Source organism: Canis lupus, chromosome 24 (genome assembly GCF_048164855.1).
Source record: "Canis lupus baileyi chromosome 24, mCanLup2.hap1, whole genome shotgun sequence".
Taxonomy (NCBI): domain Eukaryota; kingdom Metazoa; phylum Chordata; class Mammalia; order Carnivora; family Canidae; genus Canis; species Canis lupus.
Window position 1 is genome coordinate 13,713,482 of NC_132861.1, and position 26,339 is coordinate 13,739,820.

General features: G+C 37.2%; 1 protein-coding gene and 1 long non-coding RNA gene across 5 annotated transcripts in view; one reads left to right on the forward strand and one right to left on the reverse strand.

Moving 5' to 3' along the window:
- The window catches only part of LNX2 (ligand of numb-protein X 2), a 76,159-nt gene that overhangs the window by 38,604 nt on the left and 11,216 nt on the right, over window positions 1-26,339 (forward strand). For 3 of the 4 annotated variants that reach the window (XM_072795655.1, XM_072795657.1, XM_072795656.1), the window contains 5 exons: window positions 321-834; window positions 13,120-13,367; window positions 14,794-14,993; window positions 19,949-20,317; window positions 24,024-24,164. In XM_072795655.1, coding sequence (XP_072651756.1) covers window positions 428-834; window positions 13,120-13,367; window positions 14,794-14,993; window positions 19,949-20,317; window positions 24,024-24,164 — 1,365 coding nt within the window. In that variant the 5' untranslated portion in view covers window positions 321-427. The remainder of the gene's footprint in view (window positions 1-320; window positions 835-13,119; window positions 13,368-14,793; window positions 14,994-19,948; window positions 20,318-24,023; window positions 24,165-26,339) is intronic. The other variant, XM_072795658.1, reaches the window with a different exon arrangement.
- On the reverse strand, window positions 20,143-22,247 carry LOC140615779 (uncharacterized). The gene is made up of 3 exons (XR_012016261.1): window positions 22,096-22,247; window positions 21,612-21,685; window positions 20,143-20,826 (listed from the first exon to the last, which is right to left on the reverse strand). It is a non-coding gene; the product is annotated as an uncharacterized lncRNA (long non-coding RNA).

Sequence of the window (26,339 nt, forward strand, 5' to 3'; positions counted from 1 at the left end):
ACCATTGAGCAGTGAAGTATTGGAGGATTTCAGGCAGTAAAACAGATTGATTCTTTCTTATGTAACACCATATGTGACATCTTTGCTTTTAATCAAAAGTTCTTTTTTTTATAGAGAACTTGGCAAAGTAGCCAAGTAGCTTAGCCAGCTAGCAAATTAATTAATTAATTTGTACAGTTTTTATGACTAATTTATCACCTGATCTAAATTTTATTTTATTTTTTTACTAAAAGAGAAGTTAACTAGTAATACTGTATTAATAACTTTTAGCCTCTCTTGATTGATATTAATTGCATTTTTGGTTTGTTTTGCTTATCTAGAAAAACATTGGTTTTAGTCAAATACATCACTGTCCATTAAAGGAAACTACACCTGAAGTGTAAGCATAACATATGAAGATACTAGAAACTGCTTTGGTTGATTAAAAATGGGAACAACAAGTGATGAGATGGTGTCTGTGGAGCAGACCTCCTCCTCCTCCTTCAATCCTCTGTGTTTCGAATGTGGCCAGCAACACTGGACAAGAGAGAACCACTTGTACAATTACCAGAATGAGGTAGATGATGACCTGGTCTGCCATATTTGCCTTCAGCCTCTGTTGCAGCCACTAGACACTCCCTGTGGACACACGTTCTGCTGCAAGTGCCTCAGAAACTTCTTACAGGAGAAGGATTTTTGTCCATTGGACCGGAAAAGACTCCACTTTAAGTTGTGTAAGAAGTCTAGTATTCTAGTTCATAAGCTTCTGGACAAGTTATTAGTGTTATGTCCGTTTTCTTCAGTGTGCCAAGATGTAATGCAACGCTGTGATCTGGAGGCACATCTTAAAAACAGGTAAGCAAAAAATATTAAGGGAAGAGAAGTGATAAGTCTAGGTTTTATAAAAAGGTTGGTCAAGCAAACAAAAACTTCATAAAGAGTGCCAAGACATGGGACACCTGGGTGGCTCAGTGGTTGGATGTCTGCCTTCGGCTCAGGGTGTGATCCCAGGGTCCAGGATCAAGTCCCACATCGGGTTCCTTATAGGGAGCGTGCTTCTCCCTGCACCTGTGTTTCTGCCTCTCTCTCTGTATCTCTCATGAATAAACAAAAGCTTACAAAAACAGTACCAAGGCATCAATAAGTAAATAACAAATCAAATATAAGAGAGAATAAATAAATTGTGTGGAACGGTATTTAAATTATAATTTATCAAAAACATGGATACAAAAACTAAAATGAAGTACCTATTAATATCTTTGCTGGTATAATATGGAGCTGTTACATTCACATGGGTAGCAGGATGTATAGTGACAGACTTTGTCCAAGGCTGTTTGGAAATTTGTTTCAAAAACTGTGAATGTAAATACTGCTTTATGTAGCTTACTATCCTATGGAAATAATCTAAAAGAAGGAAAAATTATGTTTAAAGTTGTGTTCACTGCAGCAGTGTACATAGTTCAATCTAACAGTAGAGAAGGGTTAAAATTACTGTAGTACATCAACTCTCTGGGGTATGCAGAGGGTACAAAACAGTAATTTTGTTGCAACATGGAAATGAGGGTAGATGATTTTATTTGTTAGGATCTTTTAAAGAATCTGTGTTAGACTGAACCAGAACTAGATTTAGAGCTAGTTAATGGTATAGTTAGGCCTAAACCTCTAGTGTTCTTTTTTTTTTTTTAATTTATTTTTTATTGGTGTTCAATTTACTAACATACAGAATAACCCCCAGTGCCCGTCACCCATTCACTCCCACCCCCCGCCCTCCTCCCCTTCTACCACCCCTAGTTCGTTTCCCAGAGTTAGCAGTCTTTACGTTCTGTCTCCCTTTCTGATATTTCCCACACATTTCTTCTCCCTTCCCTTATATTCCCTTTCACTATTATTTATATTCCCCAAATGAATGAGAACATATAATGTTTGTCCTTCTCCGACTGACTGACTTCACTCAGCTCTAGTGTTCTTATTTACCATTCTGATATACCATGCTGACTTTATCACAGGTGAAATCCTGTTTGTTTCCTACCATTATGTGGTAGTAAGTTTCCTATAGACATGAGGATACATACGTGCTCCTTCTGTTCCTAAACATCAGTGTTATGAAATGAGGATACTCATTAGAAATCATTAAGATATATGAGAAAGAACAAGATGTTATTACAGTATCAGGACCATGAAGATTTATGGAAAAATTGTTTTAAATCTAAGCTATATTGTCTAATAAGAGCTAAGAAGTGGAGGGTAGATACAGAAACTTTTGAAAGAGCATGTAGCCTTAGATTTCTGTGTGTCCTCAGTCACCGGCAGGTGTAGGATCTGAACCTGACAGCAGAGACCTTGTGCAATTGATGCCAAACTTTTGAATATGATATTCTGGGTGGGGTCTACTTATGGCTGCAGTTAAGGAATATTTTAGGCTCATTTAATTTATCTCTATTGGGCTATTCTTTTTAGGGGATAGGTTTCTTTTGTGACTCTCTTATGAACATCAGTTATAGGATGTTAGAAGAACTGAACAAAGTCTCAGTTCAGTTACCAGTTATTTTGAGAGCAGTGAGGTAAACATTGCATACATTTTTAGGAATATTCACTTACCTAAAATGCCAACAAGACTTCAATATGTAGTTAAAGTATCAGTATTTTGGATCAGCAGTTTATGTCGCTGATGTAAAAACTTGAGAATGGCAGACTGTCTCTTCATTTGTAGGTTGATAAAGGCTAAGCAATCATCCAGTTGTAAGTTCCATTTTCCACATAAGCTTGTTAATATTTGAACTACTCATTTAATCATTTCCAAAGCGTCTTAGGCCTGTATAGTGAACGATAATTGAAAAAGGTGAATGATTTGAAAAGGTAGGTGACTTGCTTGATATAAACAGCTGTGATTATTAATTATGGAAAATAGACAAATTATAAAATAAAAATTTTATATCCTATTGGAACAGTTAATGTGTGGAACAGCCTGACCTTTTTCTAGTTTTTCAGTTAAAAATGTCAATGTTAAGTAGTCTCTGCAAGCTGAGAGCAAGTTAGAATCTAATGCTGAGTTGTAAAATTGCTTTAAGCCTAGCACCATGTCTTTCTTAGTCTTCAAATCCCCTTGCCCAAAACTGACACTCAGCTGATATTTGTTCAATTAAATTGTTAATCTGTGTTTTGGTTATCGGTTGCTGAGAAACTAACCATCTCAAATATAGTGACATGAAACAAGCATTTGATTCTGCTCATGGATACTGTGAGTCAGTTCAGACAGGGCACAGCAGGGATGACTTGTCTGTGTTATGTGTTATCTGGGCCACAGCTGGGAAGAACTGAAAGCTAGGGACTGCAGCGTTTGGAACTTCCAAGATGGCTTCTTCATTCACATGCTCAGCACCCTGATGGAGATAACCAGAGGCAGCAGCTCAGCTCAGAGAGCCTACAGGTGGCCTCTCCAGCATGGCAGCCTCAGGATATTTAAAACTTTCCTTGGGGAAAAAAAAAAAAAAAAACTTAGCACTCAATGTCCCAGTGAATAAGGCAGAAACTGACTTTGTATGAACTAGCCTTGAAGTCACATAGTATTCCTTCTGCTATTACTCTGTTTGAAGCAGTCCACTCAGATTCAACAGGAGGAGACGGGGTCTTCACTTTGTGATAGGCGGAGGACAGACATTTGCATGTTTTAAAACCAACACAGGCAACCGAGTGATACCATGAGTCACAGAATATGATTATTCTGACTGTGGCATCTTTGCACACAGTCTCACTCACTTGATAGGAATTGACAAGTTTCATTAAAATTTATAGGAGTTCAGCATCAGTAACAATGATTCTTTGTATAAAAGCTACATGACTATCACATGCCATTTGTAAACTTTTTAGGATTTGGAAATGTCTTAATTATTAGTAGAAATATGACATTAAGATTGTGTAATTTTTAGTTTAAGATTACCTGTTCTGTTTGAATGAAATCCTGCTCTTAAGAAATCTGCTTTATAGGCGCCTGGGTGGCTCAGTTAGTTAAGCATCTGAGTTCTGATTTTGGCTCAGGCCATGATCTCACCATCCTGAGATCGAGTCCTACATTGGGCTCTGCATTTAGTGTGGAGTCTGCTTGAGATTCTCTCTCTCTCCCTCTGCCCTTCCCACTAATGCTCACTGGCTCTCTCCTCTCTCTAAAATAAATAAATAAATCTTTAAAAAAAAAATCTGCTTCAGTTTGAGAATAGCTGATATTTTCTCTTACCACTAATAGTAAATATTTACAAAAGGTGAATTTGTTCTTAACTGAAATTACTAGTTATTAACTGATTATATATTAGTAAAACAATAAATTTTTAAAGACATAGGAAAGTGCTCATCTTTGAATAGAGAAATAAAACTTTTAGGAAATGTTCTCTATTAAGCAGATAACATCTGGAATTACTTTGTGCAATTCCACCCAGCAATTTTAACTATAAAACTTTCCTCCTCTCCTTCTCTACTCCTCATCCCTGCCACCTCACCCCCAACAATTTAGCATTTAAACCTGATGGTAATTGTACATGTTAATTTTTTTTGTTGTTAAATTGAGCGTTCGTGTCCTTGTTTGTGGCAAAGTTCAGAATGCTTTTTGTTTTCCTCTTAAAACTTATAGTTCAACAGTATTATAAAAAGCTACTACAATATAGAGAAAACCTTAAAAGAAGTCTTTTTTTTTTCCAGGCTGAGAACTTTTCTAGTTCATCAAACAGTTTCAAAGGCTTTAGGGGTATTGGTAGGCTGAAGCAAGATTGCTCTGTTAAGTTCACAGTTTAGCTTGGAGAGAAGTTCATGTTTGGAACATTCTTACTAGCATTCTTATGTATAATGTAAAAAGCAGATATATATTTGCAAATCATATACCTGATGAGAATATCCAGAATATATAAAGAATTGTTACAACTCAACAAAAAGGAAAGTAATCCACAGTTTTAAATAGACAAAGAATTTGAATAGGTATCTCTTCAAGGAAGATTATTTAAATGTCCGATAAACATGTGAATAAATGCTCAGCATCAGTAGTCCATTTTTATAACGGATTGTTTATCTTTTGTAAAGTTGTAAGCGTCCTGTATATATTCTGGATACCAGACCCTTATTAAATCTATGATTTGTTAATGTTTTCTTTTGGTCTGTTGTTTCACTTTCCTGCGCCCTTTGAAGGACAGAAATGTTTGATATTTATGAAGTCCAGTTGCTGTGTTTTCTTTGTTTGCTTATGCTTTTGGTGTCATAGCCAAGAAATCACTGCTTAATCCAAGGTCACAAAGATTTACACCTGTTTTCTTCTAAGACCTTTATAATCTTTGATCCATTTTTAATTAATTGTGATTGGAGAACATGCTCTGTATAATTCAGTCCTTTAAATTTAATTGAGGCTCTTTTTATGACCTAGCACATGCTCTGCCCTGGAAAATGCTGCATGTATACTAGAGAAGAATGTGCTTCTGCTATTGATATGTGGAGTGTTCTAAGCTGTCAAGTCTGGTTGATTTATAGTATTATTAAAGTCTCTCTTTCCCTGTTCTTATGACAGGTTGTTCAATCCATTATTGCAAGTGTGGTATTGAGGTCCTACACTGTTATTGTTGAATTGTTTATTTTTCATTTAATTCTGTCATTTTTTTTGCTTCATGGACTTTGAGGATCTGTTGTTAGTTATGCTTATAATTGTTATAGCTCCTTGATTGATTGAACCTTTTAGCACTACAAATTGTTCTTTGTCACTAGAAACAATTTTTGTCTCAAAGTCTATTTTGTCTAAAATTAGTATACTCAAACAGCTCTCTTTAGGTTACTATTTGCATGGTGTATCTCTTTCTCTTCTTTTAATTTTGAATTAAATTCAGAATTCAGTTTCTTTGAATCTGAAATATGTCTCTTGTAGACAGCATATAGTTGGATCTTTTTTTTTTTAAATCCATTCTTCCAATCACTAACTTTTAATTGGAGTATTTAATTTGTCTATATTTGTTGTAATTACTGAGCAGGCAGGATTTACGTCTACCATTTTGCTATTTTTGTCATTTTTTTTTTGTTTGTTTGCTCTATTCCTTTTTGTTAATGTGTATTTTCTGGTATTTCCTTTTAATTCCTTTGTCATTTCTGTTCATATATATTTTTTAATTGTTTTCTTAGTGGTTGCCCCAGAGATTACAATTAAATCTTAATTTATAACAGTCTAGTTTAGATTAATACAAACTTAATTTCACTAGAGTACGAAAACTCAGCTCATAGATAGCTCCACGGTCCTTGAGGTTCTATTCTTTTTTTTTTTTTTTTCATTATTTTTCTTTCTATTCCTCAGGCTGGATAATTTCAGTTGACATTCTCTTCAAGCTCATGGATTTTTTTTTCTTCTGCCTATTCAGATTTGCTGTGAATTCTTCATCTAATTTATTATACTTTTAAACTCCAGAAATTCTATTTGGTTTTTTACCATAACTTATATTTCTTTATTGACATTTTTATTTGGTGAGACATTATTCTTATGTTGTCCTTTACTTCTTTAGGAATGATTTTGTTTGTTCTTTGAACATACTTGTAATACATGATTTAAGTTGTCTGCTAAGGCCAATGTCTAGGCTTCCACAGGGACAGTTTTGCTGGTTTTTTTTTTCTATGTACAGGCCATACTTCCTTGTTTCTTTGCATATGTCTTAATTTTGTATTGAACACTAAACATTTTTAATAAGCTCTCTGAGTATATTGTTCCTACTGAGATTCCACCATTTTCCTTGGATAAATGCACTCCAGATTGCTACAGAACTTTGACTGATTTCCAGAGCTCAGAAATAGTTGGTTCTGATGATTTGCAAGAATCCTCATTGCTTTATGGAGGAGAGGCTTTTCAGACATCCTTTTTTTTCCTTTTTTTGTGTGTGTGTGTGTGTGTTTTTATTGAAATTCTAGTTAGTTAACATACAGTGTAATAATGGTTTCAGGAGTACAATTTAGTGATTCATCACTTACATATTACACCCGGTGCTCAACACAATAAGTGCCCTCCTTAATCTTCTTCACCTGTCTAGCCCATCCCCCACATATCTCCCTCTATCAACCCTCAGTTTGTTCTTTATGGTTAAGTCTCCTGTGGTTTGCCTCCTTCTCTCTCTTTTCCCCTTCCCCTATACTTACCTATTTTGTTTCTTAAATTCCACATATGAGTGAAACCAGATGGTATTTGTCTTTCTTTGAATGACTTATTTCACTTAGCATAAATACACTCACTCCAGACATTCTTAATCTACCATTTTATTTTCATTGATAGTACTTGAATTACTTTTTGAATATTTCAATTCATAACAATTTTTATCATTTTTCTTGTTTTTAAGATGATTGTGTTCTTTGAATTTCATTAAGTACCCGGAAATTGTGCTGGCACTTCTCTTAAATCACTATTTTCATTCTGCTGCTGCTGCTGCCACCATCACCACCACTACCACCACCAACAATACCACTAATGATATATATAGTATGTACTGTTACACCACATTTCCTAATGTGAATCATAGTTATATCAGGAAATAATGCTTCTATATCTTTTTTTTCTTTCTTTTTTTTTTTTTTCAATTTAATGCTACTATATCTTAAATCAGTTAGTTCAATGTAATTTTCTTCCATAAGGAGAGCCAGAATAGTGGGAATAGAAGTATCACCATCAGGAGAGGAGAGGAGAGGAGAGGAGAGGAGAGGAGAGGAGAGGAGAAAGAGGGGAAGGGAAGGGAAAGGAAGGCTCTGCTTGCTGTAGGAGCCTTTTGGTTTTCTTTAAGAAAGTTAAAGACACATCCGAATATAGAGATACCTCCATAGGGAGGTATAGCCCTCAGCTTATGGCAAGTCAGTGTCCTTTTTAAGGGGCAGCTCACTGTCTCAGAGCTCCCCTTCCACCTGCGTTGTGTCAGCACATTCCTACTCTGATATAATTAAATGTTGCATGCATTTCTTTTCTATTTGTATTCTTTTTTTTCCCCCCAAAGCATTCATTTAATCATAAAACAGAGATGGATACAATGGCGTCAAGGAAAAGAGTGTATCAAAACCTTTTTGCTTTTATTAAAGATTTTGACAATGAGTTTTATAAAATGTCATTGCATTCTATTTGTCACATAATAAACCTCTACTTCTAAGTGGGAGGTGTATGCCATTATATAGCAGCCATTTTAATGTGTAAAATAATGCTGAATTCTTTCTATAAAAATGTTTGGCTAAACTATGAAACAAACACCTTTGCATCAAAATTGACAATGTAGGGATGCCTGGATGGCTCAGTGGTTGAGTGTCTGCCTTCAGCTCAGGGTGTGATCCTGGGGTCCTGGGATCAGGTCCCACATCAGGCTCCCCAGAGGGAGACTGCTTCTTCCTCTGCCTATGTCTCTGCCTCTCTCTGTGTCCCTTATGAATAAATAAATAAAATTTTTTTAAAAATGGCAATGTTGCTTAAGTAAGATTTCAGAAGTGTCCCCTGGTGGGAAAAAATGAGCATGTTTCCTTTTGCCAAATAAACTGAGCAGTTCAAGTTAAGGAGCCATAAATTAGGCAAGACTAGAAGGAACTTCATGTTACTAGAATAGAACAGCATGCAGTGTGGACTTTTTCCATGTCAAACTGACAACCACTTAATGATATGACTTCTCATAAGAAAAACAAAATCATATTCAAAAGGAAATGACATTACAAAGTAATACTTACAAACAAATCTCTTACTGAAGTCTTGAATTCAGCTTCAGAGAACATTATCACAGAACAGGCAGAGATAATTTATATGACATTAAAAGATTCTTTTCTATTAGATACCCTCTAAAACAGAAACACACATCTAGTATAAACACTTGTAAAACTGATTCTCCTAATGAAACATTTCTCTCTCTACTACCACACTCAGCTCCTAGCTGCATTTGGATGCAAGGGATTAACTCATGCTGACCTAGACAAACCAAGGTGTGGACTGATCTGGAGTTTTAGCAGACACACCTGCCTCTGGGCTTCTGCCTTTGCTACTGCTTCTACACACTGCTGGCGGGACTCGTCTAGGTTTTTCTGCTTTCTGTTGACAGGCTGAGTATTTGCGATGGTTTCTTACTGGCCTTTCAAAGTATTACACGTGGATTTAGGTTCCTTTTCTTTCTTTTTTTTTTTTTTTTTCAACTGGGGATTTTTATCTTCACTTCCTTTTTTAAATTCCCTTAACTTTACTCTTTCTCGTGGGGAAATCTTCATCATATATTCACTCTCACTAAAATCAGAATCACCTTCAGACTCCACTAGTTGCAGAGTCTAGTTCAGAGTCATCAGCACTGCCACTCTGGATCTTCCTCTGTTGTACCATGGCCTTCACTGATGTTTTTCTTTTCCCTGGAACACCATGAAAATTCTCTTCCTCAGTAATCTTACCCAGATCTAAATAATCAGTGGCTACACAGCAGTTGGAGATATGAGGAGACTTAGTCATTGTTCTGTTCACTGTTGCCACATTTTCCTTTGTTTTTATCTTGAGCTTCCTCCACATCAATGGTGGCTATTTGAGTTACTTCACTCATAAAGCCAGTGTGACTCTTAAGTCTCGCTGACAGAGCTTGTCATCAAAAGCCATCTTTTTCTAGGGGTTTTCTCTTGTAAGGGGAATGTCTTCTTTTCTGGAGACTCTTCCATTTAGGTTTTGGCATTTCTAGTTTTACTCTTCTGGTGGCATTCTGGGCTTCTTATTTCAGAGTGCAGTTGCAGAAACAAAATCATCACTGCTGTCAGAATTTTCAGACTATGAGTAAGAGACTGGTTTGTTAGGCCATGAGGGCCGAGGCATGGCCTCCTTCAAGCTGGAAATGCACAGCTTTCAAGGTCTTGTTGGCAGTAGCATGGTTTCAATTCCCACCTAAAACCAGACACCGGAGCTCTCCACTTCCTGCCACCAGCCATCCATTGATTAGCAGCCATTCTGGTTCTATTCATTTTTAATATTTTCTATACCAACCTCCTGCTACATTGATCTACCTACTTGAATAATTCAAGATAATACCCCTGATGCCAGTTGCAGTTTGTGATGTTATTGTTAAATGCTCCATTTAGAAAGATATATTGGTTTTTGTTGTTTGTGATTTTTGTTTGCTTTTTAATTTTTCACTAAGGTCTCTCTCATTCTAATATTCTCTGTGTTTCTGGATAGCACTTTGTGGAACAAATTCACTTTGGCCTAGAAAAAGAACATCATAAGAATGAATTTAGCAAAGGGGAACCTGGGTGGCACAGTTGGTTAAATTTCCAACTCTTGGTTTTGGCTCAGGTCCTAAGCTCAGGGTCCTGGGATTGAGCCCCACATCAGACTCCTCATTCAGTGCAGAAGTCTGCTGGAATTCCACTGTCCCTCCCTCTCTGCCCCTCCTCTGCTCTCTTGTGCATGTGTGCATTCTCTCTCTCAGATAAATAAATCTTAAAAAAAAAAAAAAAAAAGAGGCATGAATTTAGTATGATGTAGTGGAAAGAGCAGATGTCTTTGGCATCAGATCTTTGTTTGGATTTTGACTCTGCAACCTAATAGCTGTGTGATGTTACCTTAGTTAAGTGTCAAGTCTCCCGTCTGTAAAATAGGGATAACAGAGTGGTTGTGAGGATTCAGTGAAATGTGGTATATAGAGGTCTTTCTGCAGTGACTGACACAGATTAGACACTCAACAACACTCTTTCAGTTCCAAGTGTTTACAGATTTGAGGAACGACAGCTTCGAGCTGTATGTGGTCATGAGCTTTTTATCCAAGCTGCTCTGATTTGCTCATCCCCTAACAGTCTTTAAAAAAAAATAGTTCTTTTGAGGTGTTTTTCACCAACCATAAAACTCACCTATTTTTAAGATGTGCAAGTTAGTGGTCTTTAGTATATTCACAGAAGTGTGTAGCCATCATCATGATTGAATTTTTAGAACATTTTCAAAGAGAAAGCCTGTACCCGTTAGCAGCCATTCCCCAGAAACCCAGGTTTTGTTTTTGTTTTTGTTTTAAGATTTTATTTATTCATAGAGACAGAGAGAGAGAGGGGCAGAGACACAGGCAGAGGGAGAAGTGGACTCCATACAGGAAGCCTGACATGGGACTCGATCCAGGGTCTCCAGGATCACACCCCACGGCTGCAGGCAGCGCTAAACCGCTGCGCCACTGGGGCTGCCCGACACCCAGGTTTTGAATGGTCTATCTCAATCCTTGTTTTCCCTCAAGCCTGGTGAATTTTAGTGTGCAGTTTTTGTTTTTGTTTTGTTGTTGTTGTTTGGTGTTTTTTTTTTTTCCTAGTGTGCAGTTTTTATAGAAGGCATATACTGTGAACAGAAATGGTGGTACTATAGTGGCAGTATTATGAGGGCTTCTGCCCTCAACACCAAAAGTGTTGTAAGTTAGTTACTATGACCTTTTAACCACCAAATGAAAGTAATGCTTTTTGGTCCTTATTGACCTCTTTCGTGGCATTTTTTTCTCTGTTGACACTCCTGCCTCCCGTGAAGTATTTCTCTTATGGCCTCCTCCTGGCTAGTCATTCTGTCTCTGTCTGCACAACTGGCCCATCTGTTTAAATGTGGGTATTGCGTAGGTCCTCTGTAACCTTCCTTGAGTGTTGCATAATAGCACGTTAAATACCTTTATTTAATCCCTCTTAACAATTTGCTGTCCCATTGGGATGTAAGTATACCTGTTTCTTTACCTCTCTAACAACTTCAGGTTTCTCTTTTTAAATTTATTCTTGCATAAGATAAGAGGGGCTTTATAGTTAGTTTGTAGGATTTTTAAGTTGTTAGCTAGGCTCTTTCCTAGCTGTGCACATTCTCCTTGTATTTTCTCCCCACTTCCTGTTCCGAGGCCCTTTCCCCATCAAAGACTAGCTGTTATCCATGTAGATACCAGTGTATGATATACATTTGGGGAATTGAATCTTTACCTATATTTCTAGTCTCGGTTTTTTTTAAAGATTTTATTTTTTCATGAGAGACACAGAAAGAGAGAGGCAGAGACATAGGCGGAGGGAGAAGCAGGCTCCCTGCAGGGAGCCCAATATGGGACTCGATCCCAGGACTGGGATCATGACCCAAGCCAAAGGCAGACACTCAACCACTGAACCACCCAGGTGCCCTTCACATGTTTTTTATTATCCAATTTTTGTTTCTGTTTTTTTTTATTGAATAATTATTTTTAAAATGCATTTCTTATTAAATCTGCTTACTTGACAAAAATAATTTTTCTCAGTAATGTAATTTTCCAAAGTACTCATGAGGCCCTTACAGGAACATTTGAACATTTCCTAGAGTGCTGCACAACAATGCAGGAAAGAAAATCAGTTGTCCCCTTTTTAAACAAGGTGATGAGAAAACAAGTAATGAGTGAATGTTGAATAAAGAAACTCTATAATGATCTTTTTCAAGAGCTTGAAATCCACAACATATCTTTAATTTGTGAGGGGAAATTTATTACTTTTATAGTTAAAGGATGGCTTTCAGTTTTCATTGAATTTAATCCTATACTTAATTTTTAATGAAATTTTAGGTTTTTAAAAATATTGTCATTGAATGAAGTCTGAAGCCCTGGACATAAGATCACCACCCACCACTGTATACAACCTCTTAGGCCTTTGCTGTGCTTTCCTACAAGTGGCAGAGCTTCAAATATATTGTTGCTCACTAATAAATGAATGTGTATCCTTGACCATTGGAGTGGAAAGGCAGAGTGTCACCCAGGGAAGATTCAAGGCGGGATGCAAGAGCACGTTGTAGGAGAAGCTTCTGTTTCCATTCCTATGGTTAAGCCATTTCACCTGTGATAAAAGGGTTATATAATTAGAATTTCAGAATAATACTTGCAATGTGGCATCAACTGTACTGCTATATTTGTGGCACTAGTATATATCTGAATACAGTTTTATATAGAAATTTTCTTTGAGATGAGATATACACAAAGCCACTGTTTGTGCCAATGCTTTAAGTTTGCTATGCGGTGTGGTAAGGCCTTAGTTTGAGCAGAAGTTAAAATCAGAATTACATGCTACTTGTGGATTACCTCTAGGTGAGTTTTGCACAGAAGCCATGGCTATTCTCTTGTGGCACAAGCTATTAATCATTTTCCTTTTGAAATATCTGGGAACCACCTGATGCTCTCTTTCCAGATGTCCTGGAGCTTCTCATCGGAGACTTGCCCTAGAGAGGAGGAAAACTGGTAAAGCTCAGACAGAGATTGAGAATGAAAATGGAACCACTATAATAGATCTTCCAGGTACTTTATCACCCGAAACGGACTGTTCAGGGACAGGCACAGCACCTGCTGAGCGGAACTTGCCATCAGCATCTCTTCCTGCGTGGACTGAGGAGCCTGGCCTGGACAATCCTGCCTTTGAGGAGAACACAGCCACTGACAGTATGTGCTCTTCACCTTGCTCTTGCTTTTCATCTCTGTTTTCTAATCAGACATTTCCTTTCTTCCCACTACTCCCTGTTACTTTCCTGACATGCATTTTTTTCCTCTTCAAAAACTAATTTTATTGAGATACACTTCACATACGTCATAAATTTACCCTTTAAGTATGTAACTCTAACAGTTTGCAGTTTAGAAACAGAACACGAATCTTACCCTAAGGCTGGTAATCCTTCTCCACCCCTCTTCTGTTGGAGTTCACGAATTCACTGGTCATTAATAGGCTTCTTGTTTGTTTTGAAGCTTGTTGCTTCTTAACTAAGAAATCCACAACATTGAGAAAAATAAAAATAATACCTTGGCTTAAATGCTTATTCTTTGTGAGGCATTGTGCCAAGCACTTTACATTTATTAACTAATTAAATGCTTGTACCAATATTAGATTGTTTTAATGGTGAGAAACCTGGGTCTTAAGAGATTAATTGGTCAAAGTCTGAGAGCCAGGAAGTGGCTGGATATATATCTGACCCCAAGGCCATGCTTCTGACTATTGCTGTCCTCCAGTAGCAACCACTGATCAGTCTATGCAACCCACCAGGAAATAGGCAGAAAGCCTATAGTCCTAGATCTTGGGCATATCTTGATAGTTATGTTTTACTTTTTTTTTTTAAGATTTTATGTATTTATTCATGAGAGACACACAGAGAGAGTCAGAGTCATAGGTAGAAGGAGAAGCAGGCTCCCCACAGGGAGCCCGATGTGGGACTCCATCTCAGGACAATGGGATCATGACCTGAGCTAAAGACAGATGCTCAACCACTGAGCCACCCACGTGTCCCTATGTTTTACTTTTAAATGTGATTTTCTCTTGTGAAAATTCCAAATTTTGCTACAAATCCAAATTTTCCCAGCCATGGCTAGAATACTTTTTTCTTCTCCTAATGCTCAGGTCAAGACCCTCCTCTTAGAGCTTGACATGGTTACGTGGTTGCTTTCTCACTGCTATGGTGATTATACCACAGTTTGTCTTTTTTATTTTTTTTATTTTATTTTATTTTTTTTTTACTGCCTTGCATTGTTTACAGTTGTTTCATGGTTCAAACTTTCTCTGATCAATTAGGACAAGATGACATTGTTTGTATATTTTTTTTATCAGATCACTGTGTCATCCCTAGTGATCTGATACATAATAGTTATTTGTTGGTTATTTACTGATTACCTTTAGAAGAGAAAGTGTTCTGGTAATCTTAACCTATAGATGTTTTTTTGTCATTCTCTTTTTCTTATCCAGTGGTATTGCTTTGTTATTAATCATCTATTAACATAAGGTGATCGCTAATGATAGATGATAACTTACCAGAAGATAATCGAAATATAAAATGTTTCTCTTTACATCTATTTTTCTCTCTCTCATTTTTTAACTTGGCAGCTACACAACAGCCACTTAGTTTACCAGAAGGCGAAATTACCACGATTGAAATTCACCGATCTAATCCTTATATTCAGTTAGGAATTAGCATTGTGGGTGGCAATGAAACGCCACTGATTAACATTGTTATCCAGGAAGTCTATCGGGATGGGATAATCGCCAAAGACGGAAGACTCCTTGCTGGAGACCAGATTCTTCAGGTATCATTTTTAAATTATCTCGTTGACTTGGATCTTTTTGGTTTTGTTCATAAATTTAAAACTTAGAAAATTGTGGTACTGAATTATTTAAAGGTAAGTTTTACTGCTTTTTAGATGCAAAACAGATCAGAATTTATCTGCAGTTTCTCCTATTTCTCAGTACACTTGGAATATTTTTTTGTCCCTCCCTATCTTAAGTTGGATCCCACTTGTGACTCCGTGCTTGGCTCTTTGGGCTAACTGGATTCTTCCTGGCTGGACCCATGGTTGGCTATTTCAGGACTACCTTCACTGCTGAAATTCTCTTGTCCCATTGGCTTTATCCCTAGTCCAGTGTACTATCCATCAGTTACCTTCATTGTCTGATTTATCCTTCTCTACACTCATTACTGTAGTCTAGAAAAGACAGATCATGCAGCACAAGTTACTTAAAATTTATACCATGGAGCTTAAGATGGAATACAGAAATCATGGCCATCTCTTGTTCGCTCTCAAATGTGCTTTCCTCCACAAACAACTTGACTATACTAACCCTTGATGCTACCCTCTCCTGCTCTTTAAGGAGAAATAGCTACTCCAATAGAAGAACTAGCTTGGGACAAGATGCTGTTACATTAAAGGGCATGTTGACAGTGAGGGGTTGGGGGGAGGATGGTCAGAATTCAGTACAGGACTGGAGTTTATGTGAATATTGGCCTGGATATACAACCCATAAAAGTGTAAATGATACTTGAAGCTAAAAAAACGGATATTTAGGGGAGAAGGAATAGTCATGAATGAAAAGATGTCTTTAAGGACTCAAGCTCAAGGATTCTTGCCTCCTTGATATCACTGTTCAGTCCTTGACCACCGTCTGGTGGTGTCCACTCCTTACTTCCTCTCTAGTTTGTGTCTTCACTGCTTCACATCTAACCCAGTAGAATCAAGACCCTTGCCTCCCCGCTCTCTGCTCTGAAACTCAGTGCCACTGTTGCCAGGTTAATACATCTGTGACTCTGCTTTCCTTGGGAAGATTTGGCCTGAGGATCAAGTCCAGACTGACTAATCTAATAGTCAGGGTCTTCTGTGGTCTGTTACACAACCTGTCACCTCAACCTTAACCCTTGCTTTTTCTTTCATGCATAGCCTTGTGTATTACTGAAATTTATATTTAATAACATAATTGGAATTGATAATCTAGCGGAAAAGCCAGACCTAGCAGTCTCCTTGCTTCCCTCCAGACAGCTTATTCTCACATTCCAGCCTGACCCCATTATCCACCAACAGCTTATCCACCTTCATCCTGAAAGCCCTGCCATTATCACCAGTTCAGGCCTCTTCTTACTTTAAGTGCTGACAGCATTCCTTGCTTTGCTCTTCACCACTTCACACATAATCAGTCACAGAGAATTATTCAAATGCACTTTCTATGGTGATTGTAGCCACCTTAACCATACACAATTACAGTACACATCTCTCACAGTGCCATGCCTTTGGTAAGTGCCCAGGAAGTACTTGCTGAATCAACAAAAGGTTGGATTTGGATTAATATCCTATTGGGAATAGCTGTCTCCTTCATTAAAATAAAACTTAGAACCTCTAGGATTTTTAGTTCTTGAAAAGAAGTGTCCTGGGCCACCTGGGGGCTCAGTTGGTTTAACACCTGCCTTCAGCTCAGGTCATGATCCCAGAGTCCTGGGATCGTGCCTCACAGCAAGCTCTCTGTTCACCAGGGAGCCTGCTTCTCCCCCTGCCTGCTTGTATGCTCTGTGTGTATGTGTGTGTGTGTCAAATAAATAAAATCTTAAAAAAAAAAAAACACATGAAAAGTCAAGTCTACGGGGGGAAAAAAGATAAACTAGGTTCCCAGAGCAACAAGGACTGACCTTCCATTGGGGGTTCCTGGCTTTGGTTTCCACTCCTATCTGTATGCTGCCTCTTGCAGTATATTATTTCCACTTTAACACTCAGGTCCAAAGCCCCTCCTTCATTGCACTTAGCCTGGCTGACACAGACTGAACTTCCAGTGTTTTGTTTTTTACCAAATCCTAAGAGGAAGTAGGAGAGTACAGGAAGCATAACTAATCCAGCTTATATAAAATCCAGTTTCTGATCCTATCATAGCTAGCTATTTACTGCATTACTGTATTTGATGTCATTTTATGATATTAGTGCCCTGGTTGAATGAGGTTGGCACAGCTCTCTGGACACGTTACCTTGTATTCCTTACATCCCAGCTCCTAATCTGATTCTCTATGGAAGAAATCTTGTAGCTGGTTGCCCAGATGTATCACTCCTGACATTTTGACACCTAGGTGGCCAAGACCAAAAGAGCCAGATTGTCCTTTTCTACAGCTTACATAGTGTTCTTTTTTTTCCCCCCCACTTCTGGCCTTTCTGGCTATAATTAAGTTTACATTTATTTTTGTTCTTTGCTACCAGCTGTGTGCCAGCATTGAATATTAACATTTTTACACATTTTTCATTCTTTCTCTAAATTTTAAAGGTAAAAACAAATGCTTTGTTCTTATTTGCATTTCTTAGAATATAGTTGAGGTTAAATAGCTTTCAGGTTTTATTTGCTAATATTGTATTTCATTTATAGGCTTTTTTTCTTAACCACTCTGCTTTGAAGGACTGTTTAATAACATAACTGAATCTGTATACCTCAAATAAAAATGATTATCTGAAATTATTGGCTATAATTTGGGGCATTAACTCAAAGCTATAAATCTGTATTGTAGAAATTCTAGTGCATTATTATTATTTATGGAGGCATACATATTAATAACTCTAATAATGGCAATCTTAATCCAGTTTAATGATTTCAAGTTGATAAGAAAACTGTGAGCACATAACCTAATGAGTAAATTCACAAATGGGCTTCTGTTGTGAGCCTGACTTCTCATTGGCCTTTAGCCGATATACTGGAGCCAATAAATAAAGCCACACCACTTGCCCAAATATGGAGAAGTATTTATGATCTTTCAAAAGGAATCACTTGGAAAGAAGGCTACTTGATATTTTTTTTACTACCTGGTTATCTTCCACTTTGTATAAGCTGCATAAATAATACCGCAAGTCAATTTGAAAATACCTTAGAGTCATTAAGATGGTTTATTTACAAGCCAAAGAGCTAGCTTGCCTGTGCTTTTAGTTTAGCAAACCAGGTGCAATAACAGTGTCTTTGGTTTTCCCACACTACACACATACGTGCACATATATACACACACATATACATACATACATGTTACTCTATTAAATAACTTCTTTGAAAAAGAAAACCATATACCCTCAGGGCCTTTTGCTGTGCAGCATTTTGAGCAATTTGAAGAAAAAAATCCTGTTAAAAGTTACATCAGTATCACTATTAAAAATAACAAATTTAGAACATTATTAAGAGTAGGTATTTTCAGCATCATTTGAGTCGTCAGCAATTTATTCATATTTGGTTTTGAAGGAAAATGATTGCAGTCATGTGTTGATTGTGTTGGTAGAAAATTCATTTAGCTAAAGATGTGGTAGAGTTTACTACGCTGGTGCTATTTTTACAAAATCTAGAAAACGTATTTTATTTGGTCTCTGCCGTCTCTGGATTTCACTGGCAACCACGCGTCCGTGAAGGAAATATCATCTAATTGTAGGATATTCCATAACCCCCATCAGAAAGATGGAATGGGGCTACAAGCTTGCACGTGGCTATCGCTGGATTCCAGCCAGATATTTGTCAGCTCATTTGTGAAACATCTGAATTTAAGATGGAAAAAACGGGAACCTAGAGAAAAGTAGCTGAATAACCAGAAACGATGATTTTTGAGTAACGAATCCACGTCAGGCTGTTTTTTTAGATTCTGCCTTGAAGTTTGAAGTTCTGTTCTTGACCCTATGTTATTCAACTTTTTAGTCAAGGATTTGGATGGCAACCAAATGCACAGATGTTGCAAACTTGGGAAAATAGCAAGTTTGTGTGTGGTGTCTATATTTGATGCCTGAATTTTAAAAGATGTCAACAGGCCCAAATCAACAAAATTCAAGTTAGTAGTGCTCAAAATTGTCAACCCTAGATGAATAGGAAGGGGGAGGGCCTAGATTCACATGAGTAAGATTGACAGATTTGGATGATCAAAAAAACACCTTGCCCAGAGCCTGCCACATAGCTGATGCTCAGAGAATGTTGGTTCCCCACTGGCTGCTATTTCACACAGATGAAGAAAGGAATTCTAATTGTGATAAATATGAAGAATTGTGCCAACCCCTTCCTCTAGCTAGGTGAATAATTGAAGCTGGGCATATTTTCTTAGTGATGTTAGTGTCCAAGGATTGCTCAGTCACTATACTCATTTCAGGATCATAAAGTTTAATAGAGAAATGTTCTGAGTGCACTGAGTTACGCATATTGTGTTAGATAAGCTATTACATTTAGTGCTAAACAATTAGAGTGAAACTGTAATTGTAAGTAAAAATCACTGATCTGAGATCAGGTTGTATACCTGGAATGTGTCCCTTTCCTTAAAATAAAACTCAGTGTATCTTTTCTAGCTTAAGTGTATTTCATTGGCAAAAGCCACTTCAATCCAGTAGTTCAGTTTCTGTTCTACTAGAACTAGTATTTCATTGGTACTTGCCATATACTGCTGTTGTCTGCATTCTCTTCCTGGTCCCATGAAGCAGAGAGTGAACCCATCTCACTGCTGATAGCACAAGGCAGAACCAAGGGCTCTGATTCAACTGTCACTGAAGCTTGTGATCCTAACTGCTGTTCTCTACTTAATGCTAGTCATTGTGAGTGAAGCTTAGAAGCTGTGTATTTTAAGACATCTTTGTAGTTGCAATTGTAATTTGTAAACTTTCTCTGTAAATAATGACTGTAAATCCTTTTCACAAAGTTAGTTTCTTTTAGAAATGGTAAATAAGCATTTCTACAAGTTGAAAAGATAGAAGATTATCACCCTTTGATCCTAATTCTTTTCTTCCAGGTCAACAACTGTAACATCAGCAATGTATCCCACAACTATGCCAGAGCCGTTCTCTCCCAGCCCTGCAGCACACTGCACCTCACTGTGCTGCGAGAGAGGCGCTTTGGGAACCGGACAAACAGCCACTCTGACAGTAGCTCTCCACGGGAAGACCTCTTCCACGTGGTCCTTCACAAGCGGGACTCTGGTGAACAGCTCGGCATTAAACTTGTACGAAGGACCGATGAGCCAGGTGTTTTTATTCTTGACTTATTGGAAGGCGGACTGGCTGCACAGGATGGAAGGCTCAGCAGCAATGACCGAGTACTTGCCATCAATGGGCATGACCTGAAGCATGGGACCCCAGAGCTTGCCGCCCAGATCATTCAGGTACGCACCAGGTGTTCGTTTCCAATGCTCAGCCTTTATTACAGTTGATGTTTGTTTTCATAACATGAGAATCTAGGGGATATTTGCTATTTCATAGGGAAATCAAACATGGCTCCTCAAATCCTTCAAAATGCACAGTAGTATAACTTCATTACAGATAGGATCCTTTCTGGAAAACTGTATCCCTGTGAGTGTTTAGCCTTGCTCTTTATAGAGTGAAGGCCCTGTATTCTCACATAGGTTTCTCATTTGCTCCCTGGGCTCCACCTAGTCCCAGACATAAAAACGGGGGCGTCCACATTGAACGGTGAGAAAGGCGTAGCTGGAAGGAGCTGCCATTCCAAGGTTGTGACTTACTGGCTCTTGTAATTCCCCCTCTCTGCTTCAGCTCCATACAAGTGGAGAAAATAATTTTTTATTAAGAATAGCTCTTAATCTCCATAGTGCCTTTGTTTTAAAGCAGTCCAAAGCATTTCAAACACATCATAACTCGTATTCGTACAGTATCCCTGTAAAGTAAGTAAATTTATAATTAGAGAAAAAAAAACACTTTTTCAGTAAAAGCATTAAAATAAAGTAGAAAATCATCCAGAGCAGAACTTCTGGTTCTCTAACCCGCCACAGCATTTAATGATGAGGGTATTTCCTACATTGATAAGGGTGAAACAAAGATGTGTGGCTTTTTCTTTTTTTTCTTTCTTTCTTTCTTTTTTTTTTTTTTTTTTTTTTTTTAGGTAAGCACAAGGAAACCAAACATTAACATAATCAAGCATTAGGGATTAAAAAGTAGGTTAATAGTCACTGAGAAATATGTATGGCAGACAGAATCAAATAACAAGTTTTAAACTACTATGTAAGAAAACCCAAGTTTCAATCCCATTTAAATTTTTCACTTTTCACAAATTACTTTTCACAAATTTTTGGCTCATTACAACCATAAGAACACATGCACACACCAGGTAGCCGTATTGTATTAGGAAGGAGGTTCAGGCATTGATCCTGCATCACAGACTTGAGGTTTAAAAAAAATGGATATGGATACCTTCTAATATATATAATACCAAATATAATATATTGTTCAAGTTGTTTTTTTGTGAAAAAAATTAAATCTTACTGTTTTGGATTATAAAAATAATGTACTCTGTCAATAAAAGGAGACAAAACACAGAAAATAAAAAAGGAAGCTAAAGTCACATTCAGTCTAAACCCCTAAGATGTTTTGGAGAACATCATTATAAACGTTTTTCTGTACATGCCTGCAGATAAATAGGTACATATTTACATAGATACTTACATGTACACTCATCTTGCAAATTCTGAGTTTGCAGCCGTTTCTTCATGTCAGCAGTATGTTGTGGACTTCTTACCCTGAAAATAGACTCATCATGACATAGCTGTGTAGTAGGCATGTTGTACTAAAACTTATTTAATCATTCCCTTGTTAACAGACTTGAATGTTCTGTTTTCCAGTTTAAGACATTTTGCTAAACTTCCTCTAGAAAGTATATATATACACACACACACACACACACACACACACACACACACACATATAGTATATAAACCAATATATACTCCCAACAGTAGTGCATGCCACTTTTTAATGAAATAGGTATTGTCATTTTGGCATCCTGCATTTTTAAAAATCTTGACTTTTAACAGAATTCTTTTGTTGTGTTTGAAACCCTGAAATGTTAGATGTGCCGTCTATTTAAAATTAGCCTAAACCCAAATGTTGGTCCATCGTTTAAACCCACATGCCCACTTCCATCACACACCAAGAATTTTGTCCTTTCAAAATGTCAGGAATGATCAGGGATTTGTTTCTGTTAATGGGTTTGCATAAACACAGGTCTTTCAGTAAAGCTGAATGACTGTATAGGGTATTTCGTAGTGGTGGTGGTGGTGGGTATTATGCAGTAAAGCAAACCATTCCATATACTGACATGAAATTACAAAGGGGCTTCTCACCCATCACTGTGTGATCTAATAATCTGAAGTGTCAGAATCTCAAATATCAGAATTCTACACATTCTACTTTGACAGTTACCCTTTAGATCAAGTCCCAGACTCTGGCCACCTGGGAAGTGTCACTCTTCATTTATTTTGAAGAATTGTCTGCAACTAGTTTAATGCAATGCTTGAATAAGCAGGTGATTTTTAATAGGGCTCAACTTGGTTATCACTCATTTCCCAACCTGAGAACTGAAGGTGAAGTGAATTCTTAACATTATTGACTAATTATGGGGGAGGGTCCTACTTTCCACTACAGCTTCTTAAAAGCAGGCTATCAGGGAATGCATGGTGGCTCGGTGGTTGAGCGTCTGCCTTTGGCTCAGGGTGTGATCCCGGAGTCCAGGGATCAAGTTCCAAATCGGGCTCCCCGGTGGGAGCCTGCTTCTCCCTCTGCCTATGTCGCTACCTCTCTCTGTGTGTCTCATGAATAAATAAATAAAATCTTTAAAAAAAAAAAAAAAAAAAAAGGTAGGCTGTCAGATTTTCCCGTAGGAATGATAGTAAACTTGGGAACTTGTGGTCACAACCAAGAATCAGCACTGCCTATGTCGCTACCTCTCTCTGTGTGTCTCATGAATAAATAAATAAAATCTTTAAAAAAAAAAAAAAAAAAAAGGTAGGCTGTCAGATTTTCCCGTAGGAATGATAGTAAACTTGGGAACTTGTGGTCACAACCAAGAATCAGCATCAAATAGATCAGGCCTGTACATTAAAGGCAAAGATAAAACAGCTTTAAAACATATAATAGATGTGAATCTCTGTTCAAAATCTAGATCTATAAATAAAGATAATGGACCTCTAAATTCAAGGTGAGAGTTGGAACCTCTAAAAAACTTAACCTAATGGGACACCTGGGTGGCTCAGTGTTTGAGTGTCTGCCTTCAGCTCAGGGTGTGATCCTGGGTCTGGGGATCAAATCCTGCATTGGGCTCCCCATAGGGAGTCTGCTTTTCCCTCTGCCTATGTCTCTGCCTCTCTCTGTGTTTCTTTAATGAATAATAAGTAAAATCTTTAAAAAAAAATTTACCTAACATTTATGTTTGCGCACGTGTGACATAATATACACATGCAGTGTACAATGGATATAAATACTAATCTTGTTTTATAGGATCTTTGTTATTATTCTTCTCAGGACTATGTAAGCTGATACCGTACTTTGACCCAAACTTATAACAAGCAGAAACAAAGCTGTATGTAGTTTCATTGATTATCACTCTCAAAATAGTCACCCTGGAATTTATTTCAGAAGTCACAAAGGATTCTAATCCAATTTTGAATCAGTTCTTCCTTTTACCTTCTTTCCTTTGCTCTCTTCCTCTCAATGCTGAGGCCAGTCTTGCATGGGAGAGTATGTAAAGAAACTTAGTTACCCTTTAAGAAATCTTGGGAAGATAAGAACCCAGGCAGTTCTACTGTTTTGCCTTGGTTATGTCCTTGGTATTTCCAGGGCTGAAGAAAGGCCTACCCAAGAGGTCTGTGTGTGGATGTTTTAACTGCAGAAGTTTTAAAATATTAGCTCCTAAAATGAACCCCTCCCCACCCATTTCCCCCCAAGCAGGTACCTGCAATCACCATGCAGGTGAGGCTCTGGTACAGTGATGATGAACGTGTGGAAAATTACACTGTCTATAATTTTTTAAGTGAGAAGCAATATTAATGACTGGTGGTTATGTATGTGTGTTTTTTCTAGGCTAGTGGAGAGAGGGTGGATTTAACAATTGCTAGACAAGGGAAATCCCAGCCTGGTAACTCTGTCCGAGACACAGGAGCTCAGAGTAGCAGCCAGCATCATGCACAGCCGCTATATCACAACAGACCCAGCTCACATAAGGTGAGGCATTGTGTTTACATATTTTCATTCATCTGCCCTCAAGGGATCATTGTTACAAGCTGGTAAGTTTTAAATGAGGGCCTTTAGTCTGTTGGAAAAAGTGAACACAGGTGTTTGGGGCATGAAATGTGTGTTTGGCTACCTTGAGAGTCACTATGTAGTCTCAGTTCCTCAGCCAGTAGGGATGGTTTCTTGGTAAGAAGGTCTCTATGCCAAGTGATTGATGAGAAATGTTTCATCTTCTAGAAAAACTTCTGTTTGTTTGGTCCTGCTTGAAAGTGGGATTTATCTTGGTTTGCTGATTGAAATGTTGGCTATGTGATTGAGAAAGCATAGTGAAGACAATGATCAACAAGTCCATACTTAACAACTGGGCAGCTTGCCTACAATAACAGAATTTGCTATGTGAATATTAAGCATAAATCATACATTCTGATAGGTACATATATGTATAACATTTTTTTTATGTTATAGCTTATAGGAATACTACCCTAAATCATTTTAAATTCCCATATATTGAGCTTTGTGCTGCATCTTCAATATTTCACTGGTTTTATAATATATTCCTAGGTCATTTATCTGTGCTGGGAATTTCAATGCTGTCTCACTAGTTGTAGAAATAAAAAAAAAAAAAAAAGTGCTACTTCACTGTATTTTCAGTAGTATTTACTTCACTTGATCTTTCATCTGAACTCAACTTCTAGGCCTACTGGAAGTATAACCACAGACTTGTTCTCATTTTTTAACAAAAAATGAAATGTGTGAAGGAAACCTATAATTTTGCTTTCCACAATGATGGCTATGAAAAGCAGTTACTGTTTCAAAAAGGAATTTTAATAGGAGTTTTTCATATAGCTGGTCTGTGCTTTCTTTATAAGTTACATGTATATACATATTCCTAAAGAATTATGATGTAAGGCAACGGTTGATCATTGAAGTTAACAGATATTAACATAGATTTCATATAGGGTACCACCTTACAAGCTTTTCTAGGAGGTCAAAATTCTAAAAACATTAGGCTATTACTGTAAGTAGTTCCCTTAATTTCAAGAGCATGAATTCCAGGACCAGAGAAGAGCAGATGAACCTGGAGTTCCAGGGCTTGATTAACAGATACGTACGTACCTGTCAGCTCTGAAGTAGGGTCACTAAAGGAAATGTTATAGTTCTATAAATATAATTCATATATTTCCATTGTTGATATTGTTAATCATGTTAATAGTTATCTTATTATGTGCCATATTCTTTAATAGTTGATAAGTGTTAGGAATCTTTTGAGACATTAGCTTCCATTGTTACACTTAATAGTACTCTTGTAGTGTGGGTGCATGTGATCAGTATATATGTAGTGCATCATGCTATAAAAAGCATATACAAAACATGAATGTGTGTGTATATACATATATATGTATATATATGTACACACACACACATATATATATTTTTTTTTTATTTTATTTTTTTTACTTGCATCAGTTTAAATCTCAGTGCAGCCACATAGAGCTTTATGATTTAGGGCAAATTACATGACCTTTCTAAGGTTGTTCCCTCATCTGTAAAATGGGGCCAACAATAGTATTTACATTTAGGACCATTGTGAAAATTAAAATGAAATAATGCATGGAAAGCCATTAGCTTTACACATAGTAAATCTTCAATAAATGTTAGTTAGTATTGCTATTTTAATATTAATGTTGCATATGTACACCTGGTTTTTTATTGAGTTCTAATTAAAACGGAAGGTGCTGTTTTAAATTCTCCTTTTCTAGGAGAATAATAATAAATAGCAATAATGAATGTCAGTAAAATATTGCTTTTTCCTGAGAACAGAGTTTGTTGGGAATTTATTTTCTTCATTAACTTTTTCAAGAATTCAGTTGTTTCATACCCTTTTAGCTTTCCATAAAGGTTTTGAAGATCAATTTGCACCTGATTCGTGATTAACATTCTGATAATCCTCATGAGTAAGAAACAAGATAAATCTGTAACTTTTTTTCTGGCAGTTATCGAAATCCACACTCCCCTTTCATACTACTCTGTCAACATGTCTTTCAAAGAATAGAGAGATGGAAATAAAATTAATTGGCTTGTCTTCAGAATCTAAAGCATTTAAATTCATTGTTTACTTTCATAGAATTGATCATATCTTGGAGCCCAAGATAATTATATAAATGA